This window comes from Barbus barbus (assembly GCF_936440315.1).
Source record: "Barbus barbus genome assembly, chromosome: 23".
Classification (NCBI taxonomy): domain Eukaryota; kingdom Metazoa; phylum Chordata; class Actinopteri; order Cypriniformes; family Cyprinidae; genus Barbus; species Barbus barbus.
In genome coordinates, this window is record NC_136751.1 from 18,875,377 (window position 1) to 18,894,623 (window position 19,247).

A 19,247-nucleotide genomic window follows, 5' to 3' on the forward strand; every position below is an offset into this window, starting at 1 on the left:
CCTTGCATTTTAGTTTAATAAATATTTGGGCTAATTTGATGAATGCTTTCAGCTACCAATTAGATTAGTTAGCTCAGCTAAGAAATAAATGAATAAATATGATTTAAATTAGATTTGCAATTAAAAAGATGTATAAAGTGCAAGTGTAAATACACATCATGGTGGTATTTGTTGAGCTAAATGTAATAAATACAAATAATTTAATAAATTGATTGTAATAATAAAAAAAAAGAAGGAATTAATGATTAACTGCTTCTAATTGCACAGATTTCTACCCTACACTTTTTGGAAGAATTTTTTTTTTATACAGATTCTTTGTGGGCTTGTTCAAGACAACTTAACAGAAACACTGTAGACATTAATAAACATCAAGGTCATATGTGACCTTAAATTAAATAAAAACGAATAATAATAATAATAATAATAATAATAATAATAATAATAATAATAATAATATGCAAACACTTTAGATTAGGGAACACATTCGCTAATTACTAAGTGTTTTCCCTCAAACTCCTAATTTGCTGCTTATTAATAGTTAATAAGGCAGTTGTTAAGTTTAGTAAGGTTAAGGGATCTAGAACATGGTCATGCAGAATAAGGCATTAATATGTGCCTAATAAGTACTAATAAACAGCTAATATGCTAGTAATATGCATACTAATAAGCAACTAGTTAATAGTGAGAACTGGATCTTAAAATAAAGTGTTACCAATTACATTTAGCATTACAAATATTTGCAATGTAACATTATTAAATATAATGCAAAAAAGTCCTTAATACTATAATGTGAAAAAACTTAATAAATCTTAAGCATAAATTAATTTAGATCGATAATTAAGAAAATGTATAAAGTGCAATTGGAAATACACAACATGGGATTTGTTGGACTGAATTGCTGTACTGATGTAATAAATAGATGTTTTTATTCATGATAATTTATTCATGAATTTGTTTTTGTTTTTTTAGGGAGAGAGAATTATGTTAATGAGAATTTAGGAGAGAAAATTGGTTTAAATTTCATGCAAATAATGTCACAATTTCAATTTGTTTTCCTTATGCAAAATACTATTTCTTATTTTCTTTAGATTCTGGGATGAAACAAAGAGTTTTTATGATTCAGCCAAATACATTAAATCACAAAGTGCTCAATTTTTAAGTAACACTGAAGATGTTAGTGTGGAGTGTGTCTGTCACCTGTGTTGTGCAAGTGAGCGTTGGTGGTTCCGTGCCGCGGGCTCAGGTTGGGGGAGCCGGAATAGCTGTCCTGTGATTTAGGAGAGCGGACACTAAAGCACCGTACCTCACTATCTGTACCATTCACCATCTCCACAAACTGCCGACACCTAAGGGAGAGCAGCAAAAATCACTTTTATACCAGTGAGATCTCACACACAAATACACACTCACTTCAGACCTGCCAATCAATTCAAATGTCTGTCAACCAGGTTTCTGTTATCCATTTTGCCTACTGACTGACACTGTCGGTTCTGCAATCCCTTAAACTGTCTGCTTGTCAACTGTTATCCATCACCGAGAGAGAGAGAGAGAGAGAGAGAGAGAGAGAGAGAGAGAGAGAGAGAGGAGTCAGCTCTCACTGCTTGCTTCCCACACATCCTGGCACTATTCCCAAAGCATTTGATGACATCCAACCGTGCAATTAAATAATAGCAAGCATGCACCTCCATGCAAGGCTTTATATAAAAAATCTGTTTTATCTTTATGTCAAAACAAAATTCCAGCCAAGCAAACATAATAGCAATTGTCCCCAAAGAGAAGTTTAACATCTCTGTAGTGCTTGCACTGATTGTCTGAATGCAATTTGCTTGAGGACCAAAGATCAGGGATATCATGCTTTTAATGCATGACAAAGAATTACTAAAGGGATAGTTCACACAAAAATGAAAATTCTGAGGGTGTTTACTCACATAAAAGAATATATTTAGAGGAATACGGGTAACCAAACAGTTGATAATCCATAGAATGGAAAAAATACTATGGGAGACAATGAGGACCATTAACTGTTTGGTTACACACATTTTTCCAAATATCTTTTGTGTTCAGCAGAAGAAAGAAACTCATACAGGTTTGGAAAAAAAAAAAACTTGAGTAAATGACAACAGCATTTTCATTTTTGCATGAACTATCCCTTTAGGCCTAAGACTAGAAGACTAACACTAACTTATTTTTTATGCTTATATTTTATTTTATTTTTAATGAAACAAAGAACATAGTTGTCGGTAATCACTCAACATGAGGAATAATTCATAATACTTTACTGGTTTGTCCATTAACAGAGATTTTGAACAATACTGTTCAGAAATTGGGGGTTGGTAAGATTTTTTTTTTTAAAGTTTTTAAAAAGAGTCTCTTATGATCACCAAGGCTTAATTCATTTAATAAAATACAGTATAAACAGTGAAATTGTAAAATATTATTACAAATTAAAATGTCTTAACTTGTATTTTATTATATTCTAAAATGTAATTTATTCCTGTGATGGCAAAGCTGAATTTTCAGCAGCCATTACTACAGTCTTCATCCAACAGAAAGAATTTTGTATCATTCTTTTCTGCTGAAAAATAAACATTTCCTATCTTTTATCAATGTTGAAACAGCTGCTGCTTCATATTTTTGTAGAAAGTGATGCATTGCTTTTTGGAATACATTGCATTTTTTGAATATTCAATAGAACAGCATTTATTTCAAATGTATATATATATATATATATATATATATATATATATATATATATATATATATATATATATATATATAGTGCTGTCAATCAATTAAAAAAATTAACTAATTAAATCACACTTTTTTCCCCTGAGATTAATCATGATTAATCCCACCTAACATTAAAGTTTTTAAATGTACTTTTATATTGCAATAATTTAACATTAAATCTTCAAATGAATGTACAAGCAACAAAAAGTATATTTTTAATATTTGTTTAATGGCATCTTTTTATGACTGAAGGCCAGTATCACTGGTACCAATACTGATGTCTCTATAAAATTGTTTTCCCCCTAATATTTAACCACTGACTATTCAACATTACAGTATAATTGAGAGCTATCAATTTGAACATTTATTAAGAGTTTTAAAAAATAACTTCTAATTTAAGTGAACTTAAAACAATCTTCACATAAACCCATTATAATAAATGATATATTTAGGCCTATCTGTGCCCTAGAGGGCTGCATTGGGTTTGGGCTCCCGCGGGACCCAACGCAAATCTCGCGGGGTAGAGGTCTGGGCGGGACTGTTTTTAAAGTCCTGCTTCCGCGAGGTTATATCCCGCACCCACCCGCTCCCACGATACATTCACTCTTAGTTCACCCGCTGTCCGCTTTGAATAATTTTCTTCCCGACCCGACCGTTCCCGCTAAATTTAGATCTCGTTTCCAGAATCACACATTTAAATTTCCTCTACTGAAAGAAAGAGAGAAATAAATGTGTCGGCCTAGTCTGCACAAAGTTGTATTTGTTAGTTTATTCGTCTTGTCAAGAGTCTTTTATTGACAGCAATAGTCTTAAGACACAAAATTCGTTTAACATTTTGCTGTCAACACAGTAGGGAAAAAAAGTGTCACAAAGAAAATAAATATGTACAAAAATTGTATTCCTTTATTTTTATTCGTCTTGTCAGGATACTATTCGTTTAACCTTTACAACACAATACGAAGTGTCGCAGTAGAGGGAAAAAAAGGTTGTACAAAAATGACCTATTATAATTTTATTTGTCTTGTTTATTCGTTTTGTACCTCCGAAAGAGAGTCTGCAAAGAGTCCGAAATTTTCGTGTGCGTTTTTCCGTATTTTTTTTTCCGTATTCCTCATCCTATCAAAATGCATGCTACGGATGCGAAAACGCAGAAATCGAACCTGATGCAAAAAAATTTTATGACGGACGAAAGTTTCGGAGGCAGTGTGTAAACGTGATTGACAATGTGAGGTCGTATTTATTTTTTAACGTGCGAAAATTTCAGACTGGGTGTGCAATGAGCTTTAAACTGTTTGTTTAGTAAATCGTTTGGTGCTTATGTATCAAGCAGTAGGCTGCTTTTAAAAACTGAGGTGCTGCTATCTGTGCTTTTGTTTTAACGGTTAATGTTTTATAACGCTAATAAAAAATACCCAATGTTTTTGTCATGTGTTTTAGCATTACTTCATTTTATTTAAACGCAATCATGTTTAAAGCCTGCTATTCTGGATGTTAAGTTGAACGAATATTTGAGTATTTGTGTAGCCAACATTTTTTACAAGGTCTGAGAGAAAGTCCACGGGAGCGGGAGGGAGTGGAACACGCAGGTTGTGGGAGCGGGCGGGTTAGTCCCGCGCAGGGCTCTACTGTGCCCTTCAGCAAAAATATACAGAAATTGAAATGATCAAACTAAATTCTAAACTAAATGTAGATGAATCCTTAAAACTATATAAAAGTTATTGATGTCCTCTTCTTTTTTTTTCTTTTGTTCTTTGATTACCACATCACAGCAGCTGAGTATTAGGTTGTTTTGGCTTCTATTTCTTTAAGAGCTGCAGCTGCTTAACGTGACGCGGATCTGACACGCATCGTATTTTCTCTCAGCTCTCTGTACCTTTTTCTGACCCACTTCAGGTCTTAAAGTCTCTACTAATGAACTGACCAGTTGAATCGAGGGTGTTAGATGAGTGAGACAGTGCTGGGCTGCTCCAGGACAGTTTGGAAAACCATTTCAGAGACATTCTTAAATGTGACTCATAAAATATATTACATGCATGCACAGTTTTAAGGCAGCTTTAATCGCCTTTTTCAACATTGCATGCACGTAGATTATTTCGTGCGTTAATATGAAATTATAAGGCTACAGCACAGGCCGCACCCGTTATGAGCAAAAACCAAAACTAACCATTTTTCCCATTTACTTTCAATAACTTTTTTTTTTTAAGTGAAAGCAGCTATGCAAACCTTTCCATTTTGTTAACTTCAGCTTTTTTTTTGCATCCACTTATTCTTGTAGGTGGATCTTCTAATTGCATGCAATTTAAAAGTCATTGTTCCCACAAAAACCAAGATAAATATTTGGAAGCTTGACTTGAATATTATAAAAAAAACATCCACAATTCAACAGAATCGCTGATGTATGACTTGTAAGCGTTACTAAAAAGTTAGTTCAAAGGCAGTTCATATTCAACCTTATGCAATAGTATGACTAATCATATCAAAAGCAGCTCAGTCCAAAGCAACCATGACCCTCTTTTTAACCTGTGTTTTCTTTTTTATATAAAGACAAGTAACAAAAATAGAGGCCTACTCATCAGAATGACCATAGGGCACTTTAGAAACCTTCATTATGTATAACACAGAGTTAAAGACTGCCTTAATCTCAGGCTACATGTTTTCTGAGTACGTTGGCACTTTGGAAAGCTTTGGAAGTTCAAATACAACTGAGCTCTACCTATCTCCAGAAAAGAGAACACATTTTTCACCTTGTTTCAGGATTTAGGGAATTCCTCTTGATCCATTCCAAACAAAAAGACACATGGCTGGCAGACATACAGTACTCACTTCAACATGAAGAGTAAATTGGGGTCGTGTTCTAAGAGTCCGGGGTACAACTGCTGTGTTGCGTCAATGGCTTCTCCAACACGTCCTGCCAATACCAGCTTCTGTATTCCTGCAAGCACAAAGAAGAAACCACTGTTTTGCTCTTGTTTTGTTAGTGGTCATATCATACATTTTTATCACTCAATAGTTCTCCCTAAGGTCCACTTACAATGTTGGTAAAGTGTTTTGAACATTCATAATTTAGTTTTATGATCATTTTCCATGTCTCTGACCCTTTTAAACAGGTGTTTTATTACTCTTGTGCTTTTAAGACTTCTATGTAAATGCCCTCTTCTCAGGTGAAATAATAAATGGTGCTTAAATGCAAGGGTTTACTGCCAATATAGTTTTTAAATGCTCCATTTATATGTAACAACTTCAAGTTTGAATCACATTGTGACAGGTTGCCATAATAACGTATAGTAATACGCAGCTCTTGACAGTTAAGAACAGGGTCCTTTAAAATAGGGTGACACTAACATCCTTTTTTTTTTTTTGCCTTTAACTTTTAAGTTGTCAACTTTTGATTTACAGTGTACAGAGAACGGTTAAAACAATGCATCGTTATATGCACAACTTTGACTGCCCTGATATTTCAGCGTCTCACGCATACATGAGCGCCATGTTTTTTTTTTGAGGACCGTAGAGAGCAAGCCAATAGGAAAACAAAGCTTAATCCTGGACATTTTAGCCAATTTAGAAATCCTGAACATGTCAGGGAAAAGGAGGATGTATGGTCACCCTATTAAAAAATAAATAAATAAATAGTTTTGATTTCCCTTCTACCTTTCATTGCCAAAACAATTGGACGAGTTGTGTTTAACCAAGTCTCTGCCTTTCTCACACAGAACAACATCCTGGACAGCAACCAGTCTGGTTTCAGAAGTGGACATTCAACCGATACTGCCTTGTTCTCAGTTGTTGAAGCCCTAAGACTTGCAAGAGCAGCTTCCAAGTCTTCATTACTTATCTTTTTGGATCTGTCCGCTGCTTTTGATATGGTCAACCACTAGATCCTCCTGTCAACCCTATTGGTAAAGGGCATCTCAGGAACTGCACTCCAGTGGTTTGAGTCTTACCTCTCAAATAGGTCCTTCAAGGTATCTTGGAGAGGTGAGGTATCCAAGTCGCAACATCTAGCTACTGGGCTGTCTCAGGGCTCAGTTCTTGGACCACTTCTCTTCTCTGTCTACATGGCATCACTAGGTTCTGTCATTCAGAAACATGGCTTTTCATATCACTGCTATGCTGATCACACTCAACTCTTCCTCTCATTCCATCCTGATTATCAGACGATAGCTGCTCGCATCTCAGCTTGTCTAACAGACATTTACCTTCACCTCAACCTGGCTAAGACAGAAACAGCTCCTTCAAAAACAGCCAGAAACCTTGGGAGTTGTAATTGATGATAAGCTGAATTTCTCAGACCACATTGCTAAAACTGCCTGGTCTTGCAGATTTGCTTTATAGAACATTAGGAAGATCAGGCCCTTTCTTTCGGAAAACATGCTTCACAACTCCTTGTTCAAGCTCTTGTTCTGTCCAGACTTGACTATTGCAATGCTCTCTTGGCAGGTCTTCCAGCCAGTTCCATCAAACCTCTACAATTAATCCAAAATGCCGCTGCAAGATTAATCTTTAATGAGCCGAAAAGAACGCACGTCACACCTCTGTTTATCAATATGCACTGGCTATCAATAGCTGCTCGCATAAAATTCAAGGCATTAATGTTTGCCTACAAAACCACCACTGGCTCTGCAGCCCTTTACCTAAATTCACTACTAGCTTGCGTTCTGCAAGTGAATGATGCATTATTGTACCATCCCAAAGAGGCACAAAATCACATCACTTTCACAGACTTTTTCATTAACTGTTCCCATCTGGTGGAATGACCTGCCCAAGTCCTGGGCCATCTTCAAGAAACAGCTAAAAACATCTCTCTTCCATCTTTATTTGAGCCTCTAACTCTAGCACTCTTTATTCTAATTCGGTTTTATCTATCTGTCTTCTTTGTATTTATTAGTCTTCTTTATATCTATCTGACCCTCTTACACTAGCTTTCTTTTTTCTATATACTTGTATTCTTTATATATAAAAAAAAATAAAAATAAATAAAAATAAATCACTTGCTACGTGTACTGCGTTAGGCTGCAGGACTTGTCATAGAACTTGCATATTGTTGCTCTTTTGTTGATTTTGATTGCTTCTATTGTCCTCATTTGTAAGTTGCTTTGGATAAAAGCGTCTGATAAATAACTAAATGTAAATATAGCATTTAATTTCTATTATTGGGATAATTCAGGTACAATATGCAGAGATGTAGGTGCTACACACACACCAGAAAAAGCACAAGGTTAGGAGAACAGTTTACACTTTTTTTGTTCTACTTATTTTGTTTAGGAATTAGGCCCATGTAATCAGTACTTTCTACTTATTACCTGAAAGGATTAGGATTGAAATATGAGGGAGTCAGTTTTTGAAGCTTAGTTTCAGTACATATTCTTTTTGCAAAGAAGAAGTTTTAAGTTTTCAAAGCTACAGCATACTTTTATTGTACATTGAGCTCTTTTATCTGAGAAGATCACAGAAATTTTGATTACTCATGATAATACCAACTTTCAGAATTAAAATATACTCCTATATACTCTGCCTTTCTTTGTGAGCAAAATTATACATAACATTTCATTTATCTCTCAAAAGCTGCTTTCATCAAGATTGATTAAATTCACTCAGTTGTGGCCAGTGTCAGATAACCAATTATGGTAAAATTAAATATACAGTGTGTTCATTACAGCTTAAATCAAAGATGCTTTACTATAAATCTAACTGAAAAATTGATAAAATATTCATAACCCATCATCTAAAAAAAGCAATAGTTTTGCTTATTCTGTAAAACGCTAAGTTCCTCATAACGGTTATATTTTCTAATTCCCAAACCACAAACGACATGAGAAGATCTGTTTAAATTATTAATTCAGTCACATATTCAAATCACACATAATTATCCATTTATTTTTAGCTAAACTAGTTGACTTTGTACTCACTCTGTCTGTTTTTTATTGACGTTTGGTCCTCTTGGATCATGGTCTCTGTGGCTCTGGCAAAGGCCATTGCTGTGGCACAATACCCATGATGCACTAGGTAGCTGGACACCATACTGCAGATATAAACAGAAAAAGGTTAATACGAGGAGAAGAAACTTTATGAATCACAAATTAGCCACAAAACAGGGCTGATTAGCAGCGTAACATGAAGTAGATGTTTCTATTAATTTTGCGACTGCTGAATTTATTATAAGGTGACTGGATGCTCACTTCTGCAGAACCGCCTGCCAGTCTCCCAGTCTTTCTCCGATGGGGAAGCGGGCGATCATGCTGTGGATCTTGGCCCTCCATTCGCTCATGTAGTCCTCAATGTCAAACACAAAAGGCTGTTGGCCAAAATTAGCATCTACTATCTCCCCTGGTGTCTGTAGCCCTACTGTGGGGTACAGGTTAGGCTGAAATGAGAGACAGGGACATAAAGACAGAGCTGAGAGTCTGTTCAGAAGGTCTACACATACTCCCTCAGTAATTCACAGCACAGGGAATCCTTCAGTCACACCTTAACAGGCAAGGTCTTAACTGAAGCTCCATACAGAAGCAGAAATCCTCATTTGAGCTCATGACAAGCCTACAACACGCTATCAATCCACTGTTAAAGGTATTCATTTAGCAGACGCAGAGTGACTTACAAATGAGGAATGCTACAATACAAGCAATTCATCCTAGGGGGAGCGTAACATGAGAACTGCTGCAATACAAAGATCCAAAGTTGGGCAGAAAAGTACAAGCTAACACAGAGATACAGGTCTGATGGAGGCCTTGACGTGATTTTTATTTTTTTTAATTAAAAAACTATTTTTAATCATTTGAGTTTTAGATTACACTGTTTGAGGTCTGTGTGCTTTACTTACTGGGAGATCTGTGAAAGCCACACCTGGAGGAAAAAAAAAAATACAAATCAGAGCTGCTTAGTATTATGTATTCTGAGATTACATAAGAAAAATATCAAATACTTTAATTTGAGTCTCAAAATTGATTTGTAATGATTTAAGCATTAAAATTATGCTTAAATAATATTTCATTAAATTATTACCTAAACTGTGCCCATTCTTGGTGTAAAAGCATGTGTTATTGATGAGGTTCACACAGCAGCCAATGACGTCGCCCGTTGTGAAGGTTGGGCCATACGGTTGGCCAGTCCCTGAGGAGCAAAAGGAGTGTCCGTCGTCACCATGGTAACCATAGGAGTGCTTGTCCCAACCTGAGGTGAGAGAGAGAAATACAATAATTAAAATGGGAATCGCCTGGATTCAAAAGCTACATTTCCTGCAGTGATGTTAGAGGGAAATCTGTGTAATTCTGTATAAACATCCTAAACTATTTTAGACAGCAATGACACTACTACACTCTTATTGGAAGCTGAGAGCATAAGCAAATTAGCCAAAGTATGTATTAATCAAATATGCATGGGATGTTAACAATGGTGTTGCCATTATGTAGAGATCTAGGAGGGCACAGATTTTGCCTGCTAATAAGGAATCTTGTTTCTGCCTCTGTACCGATCCTAAACCTGCAGCATTTGATATGCCATCTGGTCTACAGCATCATAAAATACTGCTTCTTACATAAATTATGAGCACCATTCCCATAATTGTGCAGAAAAGAATAAGTGATGGACCCTTGCAGGATAGGCAGCAGGACTTTGGGAAATTATAAGGGTGGACCACAGCAAAAACACACTTAGGTCCTGACAATAACGCCTGATGATGGTCCAGGTGAGCAGAAGTTGGCTTTTTGGCTGTTCTGAAACAAGCACTGCATTTAGTTAGGGTTTTTTTATGACAACAAAGAAAATGTCCTTTAAAAGGCTCCATCCACCCTGAAGCTTGTACGGTGGGCAGCTTAATTTTACAAGACCATTTGAACAATTCATTAAACCTCACACTGCCTCGAACCACCAAGAGGAGGAGTCCGTCTACATCATTGACCAGGCCGATCTGACTCAAAACGAATGCTGGCAGGCAATCATGATTAGTACATGATAAAAATGGTATTGCGTAAGCAATTATATTTATAGTCACTATGTGAAACGGAGTAAACAAGTGCATTCTGTGAATGACAGACTGAACAGATGCAAAACAAATGAAAAAAATGAAGCGGTGGCTGTTGTGGGCTTGTTGTGTGGTATTAGATTAATCTGCAGAGCAGTGCGGGCAGGGATATTACTCCTAAAGCAGAGCTCAGTATTCCCTTCATGCTAATGGAATGGGCAGAACTCCAGTATGGGATCAGAGACACAGAGGTCAGCGGGGCACGTAAAACCATTAAACTCAAATTGCACACATACCCACACATGCACATATACACTGTGCCAATGCACCATACATTCTCATAAGAAACTACAGTGACTTCAACTGATATAAGTGTTTTGTTTTGGAATCATGGGATAGTTAGTTAATTGCAAAAAGCAAGTGAATTAAAGAGGAAAAAAACAGAGATTAAAGACATTAGAAACTAACAATGTTATTTAGATATATGTGTGTGTGTGTACAGGTTTATATATCCTGGTGGGGACTTAAACCTGAATACACACAGACTCATGGGGAATCGTGTCACGGTGAGGACCTAAATTGAGGTCCCTGTGGGTACAAAAGCTTATAAATCATACAGAATGAGTTTTGAGAAAGTAAAAATACTTGAGAAAGTAAAAATGCACAAAGTTTCCTGTAAGGGGTAGGTTTAGGTGTAGGGCAATAGAACGTATAAAACACGTATAAAACACATACAATTGTGATAAAATGTTCAATTAATATTATGTTTACATTTATTTTATAACAATATTGTTATATTTATTTGTAATATTTATACTTATTATGTACATTATATTATGAATTATATTATATTTTATTACTTATGTACTATATTAAATTACTTTGGAAAAAATATGCTTTAACATCTAATTATTTCCAATAATCCAGCTTTGTTCTATAACACACAATTACAAAATACCAAAAATGTAACGTCAGACCTAAAAGAAACATTAATTTGCCAATATAAACTCTAGCACTAATCCAGCAACCTGAACCTAACATATTACAGCATCCCAGCTCTAGTCAAGGAAGCACATACAACCAGAGAATATCATGCTGTTGGCTGTAGGCACTAAACACACCCGAAAAGACATTGGCCACCCAACATGCGTTTGTCTACATTGCACTATATTCCAAAGCATTCTGAGACAAAGAGTGGTTCATGGAGAGAGCACAGGGGTCAATAAACACATAAGTTGTAGTCAGCATACACATGCCGAATTGGTTGGATTGCTCCGAAGCGTTTCAAAGGCCTCAGGCACAGTATAGAAGCTAACAAGCAATCGAAAAAGTCACTTGATTGGTCAGAGAGGTCACAGGAGAGTGACATGAACCCAAGCCTGCCCAAAACTGCTCTCTCTATTTCTGCATATAGGCCTTTCTTTTATGCTCTCATCTAATAAACATTGAGTCTGGGGTCAATTTCTATTTCAAATAAATTGATGTTTTTTATCAAAGAATCCTGAAAAAAAAAAGCATGACGGTTCCACAAAACATGTTAATCAGCACAACTGTTTTCAACATTTCTGAAGGATCATGTTACACTGAAGACTGCTTGACTTTTTACAGATAAAAGAGAGAGCTAACATGTTTGTTTCTACAATAAGATGAATGTATTTGAATATCCTTCGAAACAGGTTACTAAATTCATTATTGTCTATTTACATAGTAAATATTAGTGTCAACTTACCATAAGCCCGGCTCACACTGTGCGATTTTGGCCACGATTTGTTCGTCTGAGACAAATTTTGAAAATCCTAAAAGATTCCTATAATCCTAGGCTAAAATCGGTTGTCTAGATCGCTGGTTTGACATGTTCACCGACAGCCGATTAATGGCCGTTGCGATCAATTTTTTCCTCCGATTAAATTCTGGCAGTGTCAGAAGATTTCAGACACTTTCCTGCAGTGTGACATCTTCTACGACGACTGTCAAACCAAGAACCAATAGGAGCACTGAACTTGATGACGCAATTAGCGCGACAACTTCAAACCATTCATTATTTGTAAAAACAATACATGTACAAGGTAAAGTTTACTTAAAGTTTATTTATTAAGGGGCAGGATGTTTAAACTCGAATAACAAAATTACCTCAAGTTCGCTCTGTAGAACTGGAAGTCCATAAAGTCCTCTTTTGCCCAGCCATGACTTGCTCCACACACGTCGTCTTTTTCGTTTTTTGTTTTTTTTTTTAACATCAAGGCATGTAATTAATAAAACTAACGCTACACGTTGCTGTTGTTTACTAGCTACCATTATAGCGAGAGAACGCGGGTCACGTATTGATGACGTAAAACTCCGGACAAGTCTTCTTGAGTACGTCCGTTTTTATCGCGTCTTGACTGTCGTACAGTCTGACATTAAGACAACTGAGATCCTACAGTCTGACATGGGGATCATGTTCGTACAGTGTGACAAGCAACAATCGCAAAAGACTTTTAAAAATCGCACAGTGTAAGCCCGGCTTTATTCACACCACCTGTTCAATTCAGTGTTTAATTTATCAACAAATTTTGATTTAAACTGCATGTCTTACTATTAAATTACTTTTAAATTTATTCAGATTAACTTTGCATTATCAAATCAATCACGTGTACAACCTGTACATTTAATCTGCAAACATTTTTCAAATTCCAAATATTGTGTATAGGAGTGTGCTCCACATACTATAGTCAAAATATCCAGTCACATTTTCTATTTAACATCCTTCATTATGATAATGCAAGCACATTTCATTTGGTTTTTGCAATCAAACTGGATTATGTTTGGTTATTGTGTCGTTTTTCATTGCAGATAGTCATTTAAATGAACTGGTCCAGTAGCAGCATGATGTCCTCTAGTGTGTGAATGCATTCTCTGCGAGAATGAAGAGATTTTCTATGATTAATTTTAGCTTTTAGCTATGAATAATTATGACAAGGCTTTGTGATTTCAGAACATTCTGGATGCCAGGTAAAATCCATTGAGGAAAACCAATAATGAGATCTAGGTCTCCTCTCCTTTCCTTTGAGGACTCATGAGAGAAAAAAAAAAAAACATCACAAAGTTATTTCCTGAGATTGAGGTGCACAGAAAGAAAAACCCCGAGATGTCTCTGCATTTGCAAGGTCATTCCCACAGCTAGTGTTTTTCAGGACATGTTGAGGCCTGTTCCTGGCCTGAATTACTGTCTTACTGTGATAGAAAGATATTAAAAAGTGTAAGATGGAAAAAAAGCAGAAGACAAATGGTCTTAGGCTACAAGACTATAACCAAAAGTGAATCGCAAAGTCAGCGTTGGTCTTTTCATGAAAGGATTCATCAGTGCATGCTACTGCAAAGAAAAAAAAAAACTGTCTTTATAATCTTTAATCAAAATGTAATAACTTCTCTTTTAATCTTCAAAGCTCTTCTTCCTAAACAACTTTCCTTTTTGGCTCTCTCCAATCACCTGGCTCCATTCTGGCATGTAACGCCCACTTTTCACAATCCAATCATTCCCAATGGATGAAATCAAGTACTTTATTCTCCAATGTTCTGCCATAATTAAAATGGGTTATAAACACCATTTCTTTTTTACTTAAACACACTCAAGTAACCAAATAAAGCTACTTTTTAAATCTCCTTTTTTTTGTGGGCTACAGAACCTCACCCTCTCTGTAGTCACCCACAGACCCATGGTGAACAGCTCATCCCTTCAGTGTAAATACAAGCACAAACACACACATACACTCACCAGGCAGTCTGTTCATGTTGACCCCCTGGGCAGACAGTCCAATTCCCATGTACCTGCAAACACCAATGAGAGAGGACAAATGTTAGCTTTACTAAAAATAAAATACACAATAAAACTGTATTAAACCATACATTATGCTTCTGATTTCTGCAAAGTTTTGTGGGCAAAAAAGGGTCCAGGATCTATCGTCAATAGTGTAGCGATGTCTAAAGCACAGTTCACTCAGAAGTCACTTTTAAACTAATGAGAACTGACTTTTGTGTGAGCTGTGATTTACACTATTGACAATAAACCAACTTGAACCTGTTGTGAAATCTGTGTGGGGAAATCTTTCACCATCACATAAAATTTTGCCCATTAAAATTCACCAAATAATAGTAAATGTGACTGCAATAAGAGCACAATCAAATTCATTGAACTGAAATAATTAAATTGGTGACTGAACTGAGTATAAGGTATTTTGGGATACTTTTTAAAAGTGCTAAGTGAGTCTGAGAGAGAGTTTCACAGGCTGGGACCACAGTGACTAAAGGATGACTCGGCACTTTTCAACAGTTTTAGGCACGACCTGTAAGTTTCAGTTAGATGGCCTAGAAGAACATGAGTAATCGAGCAGGAATATATTTAGTAATCATACTGCAAAGTGGTGACAGGAAAGGGTGGAACAATTTTCCATTTATTTTTGGACAATGACATCTTCAAACTGAAGGCATGACAAAAGCCCCTTTCGCACCGCTACAGTACTAAAGTACTGGGATGATTTTGCGCGAACTATTTCCCAGTACCATTTAAAGGGTTGCATTCGCACCGACAGTGGGTACTAGGAAGTGACGTAAGCCGGCCGACAGCAACATCATTTCAACAACGTAAACAAAGAACAACGACGTTAACAACAGGAGGATGGAGGACGCTGTGATCGGAGCTGTGTTTTTGTTGTGTCTGGCGGGTTTCACAATAATGGACATGGAATGTTTACACGGCGTTTTAAATCACGGCGTTTTCGTACGCGTTTAGCCAATCAGCGTACAGTTACGTCACCATATAGTTCCTATGGAACTGTTTTAGACCCTACTCTGAAGTAGGAGCTAATTTAGTTCCTCCAAACGCAATTCCGGGAACTAAAACAGTTCCGAGTTCCCGTGGTGCGAACACGCCAAAAAGTGAGTAGTTCCACAATTAGTTTGGGTACTATGAAAAGGTTCCTGCGGTGCGAAAGGGCCTAAATACTTACCAACTAGTGACTCAAGCATGACGCAAGGTCAGTGTTTCACAGCAATTACCATTCTGACGCTGTGAGAATGCTTTACATTATTTTAAGTTTGTCATTTTGCTTTATTGATAGCTGCACTCAAGCAAATTTACTAGGTGATCTAGAAACAGTGCAGAATATTAAATATTACTCATTCATTGTATCTTTGTTATTTTTTTTTTCAAAGTCCCAAGATTTTCAATGTGCTCTCAGGATTTTGAACCCCACTATATGTAAAACAGATGAATAAATCAGACACTTCTTGACTTCAAATTTTATCAGTGACGCAAGTTTCCAAATGATATACATATCTCAGTAAAACACTGTGTAGAAATGCCACCAACCAGAAGCTGTTTGCACTTACCCATCCCTTCCTTTGCTTACGATCTTCACCTCAAAGTAGTAGATGCCACAAGCAGCAGGGATAGGATGGGTGGCCCGTACAGATGCTGCATCTTTGTGGTTTTTTCCGTGGCCTGAAGAAAGACGGAAACATTGAGGGAAATGAGTCACTGACTAAATACACCCTCTGGTAAAGATGACTGTCCACCTAAATAACAACAAGGTTCAGAGAAATTTTTGAGGGCACATACACAGCTAAGGATAGGTCATGAAGGTTGACGACAACAGGCTCTAACTGCTTTTAAATGCTTATGTAAACAACCTACAAGAAACATGTCCAATAGGGGTCAGGTGAACCCAAAACCAACTATACAGTGCTTCCTTCTAACTCTCATTCTCACAGTTCTCCAGACCATCACCAACATGAGACAGGTTCTACTGCTTTCAAAAGCAGCAAAGAAAAACAGTGTTAGTCCACCTCAAAATTGCAATTCAGTCATAATTCACCCACCCTTATGTTGTTTTAAACCTGTGTGAATTTCTTTCTTCTGCCGAATATAAAATAACACAGTTTGAGAAATTTCTACTGTCAATACAATGGAAGTTAAAGGTTACAAAAACTGTTTGGTTACAAAAATGCTTCAAAATGTCTTCTGTGTTCTGCTGTGGAGAAAAAGTCATTCAGGTTTGGATGACGGTGAATAAATAATGTCAGAATTTTCCTTTTTGAGAGAAATAATTTAAATAATATTTTTAATGTTGAAATACTCTCTCCTAACCCATTTTGATGCGCAGAGACATCTATAATTAAGCTGAGGCTGTATTCCCAAAGAGTGTAAACAGTGGCAATAAAACATTGCTCTATTTATTTGAGTGGTCAACTTGACATGTCAACTTTCGGCTCAACCAATAGCACGGGTTTGTGGTGGGACTACCTGTTTGTGAGCACACTCCCTGTCTACAGTGTGTTTGTAGATGAGGAGTGTTTGGGAAACCAGTTTGGAAGGAATAATTTTTGCATTTCCATTTAGTGAGGTTAGATTTTAGCAATTATATACCGCACCTTTAAAAATTCCAAGTTCTATAAAAGTCAACATAAAAACATGATTGTTTACTTTTTAAGAGACTTTTGTAATCTTAACGTAAATGATTAATCAGTGCCTACTTTAGAGAATTTTTATTTTTTTTAACATCGTCTAAAACGACTTTAGTCCTCTGCTGATATCATCAAGCCCTTTGTTTAGCTCCGCCCCTTCAAATACAAAGGTCCATCTGGCAAGACCACTTTCATGATTATAGCCTACCTTCACTCAACAAGTCTAATTGAAATTGAGTCCCATTTAATGTTGTCTTTAAAGTTAACCTCCAATACATGATATAGCTTCAATTCTTCTCAATACAAGTGTGAGAAAGGAAGTTGGTGAGTGTCATTGTCATCTAAGCCTCCGTGTACCATAGCAATGTGCTCCAATCTCCTAATCCAGTTTCCTGCAGGTTGTAACACCTGCCAGCATTAATGGACACACAGTATTAGATTCTGCGAGGAAAGGCCTTCCTCCTGAGCCAATCATTCATTCAACTTCACTGCACTTCCAGAGTCTCATGTTTAACTCGACCGTGTGCACGTATATGGACATTTCGCCATATCTTGGTGTTTATGTGCCCCAGCACTGTAAAATAACCCTCAGGTGAAGTTTAACTGCAGGACCCGGTCACAGTGTATGTGTTTTGAAAAAAAAAAAGGGTGTACCAAGCAAATGTATTCTTCATTATCACCATCTCTGATAACTTTAATAATATTAATCACTTATTTTTAGCTTTCCAAGTTCTGCTAGGAAGTCACAATAGGGTTGTCTGCCAAACCCAGACAAGCATTCATAATCAAGAACACGCACAAAATCTATTTATATCCACAGCTCATACAGCCAGAGTAAAGGCAGACGACCCTGTATGTGCAAATCCCCAAGTCTCTCAACACACACACTATAAATGCTCATACGTGTGCATGCTCGTCTCCGCCCCTTGCTCACACACTCAATCTATTTATACATCATGCCATGACCACACCATTCTAGGAGCACAGAAGAGCAAGAGGACCCTGAGTGATTCTCTCCTTCTTTAGTTGCTTGTCTGTCTGTCCCTCCCTCTATTTCTCTGCCAAACATGTTTAATGCACAAAACACAAATGACTTTCATACAAAGTCCTCCTCTGCAGTGCATAATCATAGGTCTGCTGCACCTTAAATACCAATAATTTGATGAGCGCAAACGTTAGTAAATTGCACTGCGTGATTCATTTAAATTCTCTCTTCCCATAAATTTACAGATCGAAAGAGAAACTCCTACAAATGCATATTCAATAATGTGAGTTGCAAAAGTAACTCTGTCCATGCCTTTTCAGGGCTAATTCTTCACTGCGTGTCTTTAGTTAATCCTGACAGTACTATTTTAACACCAAAAGATAGTTTGCGCTGGTGCAAGCTGTTAGTAAATCTGTCCCAAAGACTGAAACCCATAAGATAAAATATTTTGTTTAAAATAGCTCTTGCGCACAATGTGACCTAGGGCTGTCTCTATAAATAGATTCGTGGATTCTTAGTTTTAGAATCGCAATTCTCTCTTGAATCGATTCTGACACTTAGTTTTTAACTGATGGCACTGTGTGCTTTAGAAAGAGCTGTACTTTTCTTGCATCCAGTTCCTTACGCACACACCACTTGAACTTAAAATAATCATTAATAAAGTCAAAAAGGTTGAAGCGAATTACAAGAATGTTTAGTTTTTTTTTTTTTTTTACATGAATCTCACATCAAAAAAGCATAAAAGCTGAGGTGCAAGTACATTTAATTACTCCTTTGAATGCACGATAGGGTTGCACGATATATCGCATGCGATTGTCATGCGCATCTCGTCAGTAAAGCCGGTTCTGTGATTATTAATAAATCTCCATCACCTGTTTTCAAATGGATCAGCAGTTCGTCTGCTTTCGTCTCCATTTAGTCTGCTCAATCCCTGCCTCTTTCTTACAATCGACTACATGCTCATTAAACTGATCTGGCTCCACAACAACCAATGGATACAACCAAGTCCCAACAATACATTTCTTCTTTTCCGCCTTTGAAAATCCATTTCACTCGGATGTACAGTGGGGAAAAAAATTATTTGATCCCCTGCTGATTTTGTACGTTTGCCCACTGACAAAGAAATGATCAGTC

At 36.7% G+C, this 19,247-nt stretch overlaps 1 protein-coding gene across 3 annotated transcripts in view; it reads right to left on the reverse strand.

The window, feature by feature from the left end:
* LOC306842547 (ran-binding protein 10-like) overlaps nt 1-19,247 on the reverse strand; it is a 32,957-nt gene that overhangs the window by 6,176 nt on the left and 7,534 nt on the right. For all 3 annotated transcript variants that reach the window (XM_079373483.1, XM_079373484.1, XM_079373482.1), the window contains exons 2-9: nt 16,055-16,166; nt 14,442-14,494; nt 9,730-9,897; nt 9,548-9,570; nt 8,907-9,091; nt 8,637-8,749; nt 5,554-5,662; nt 1,198-1,346 (exon numbers count right to left, since the gene is read on the reverse strand). In XM_079373483.1, coding sequence (XP_079229609.1) covers nt 1,198-1,346; nt 5,554-5,662; nt 8,637-8,749; nt 8,907-9,091; nt 9,548-9,570; nt 9,730-9,897; nt 14,442-14,494; nt 16,055-16,166 — 912 coding nt within the window. The remainder of the gene's footprint in view (nt 1-1,197; nt 1,347-5,553; nt 5,663-8,636; nt 8,750-8,906; nt 9,092-9,547; nt 9,571-9,729; nt 9,898-14,441; nt 14,495-16,054; nt 16,167-19,247) is intronic.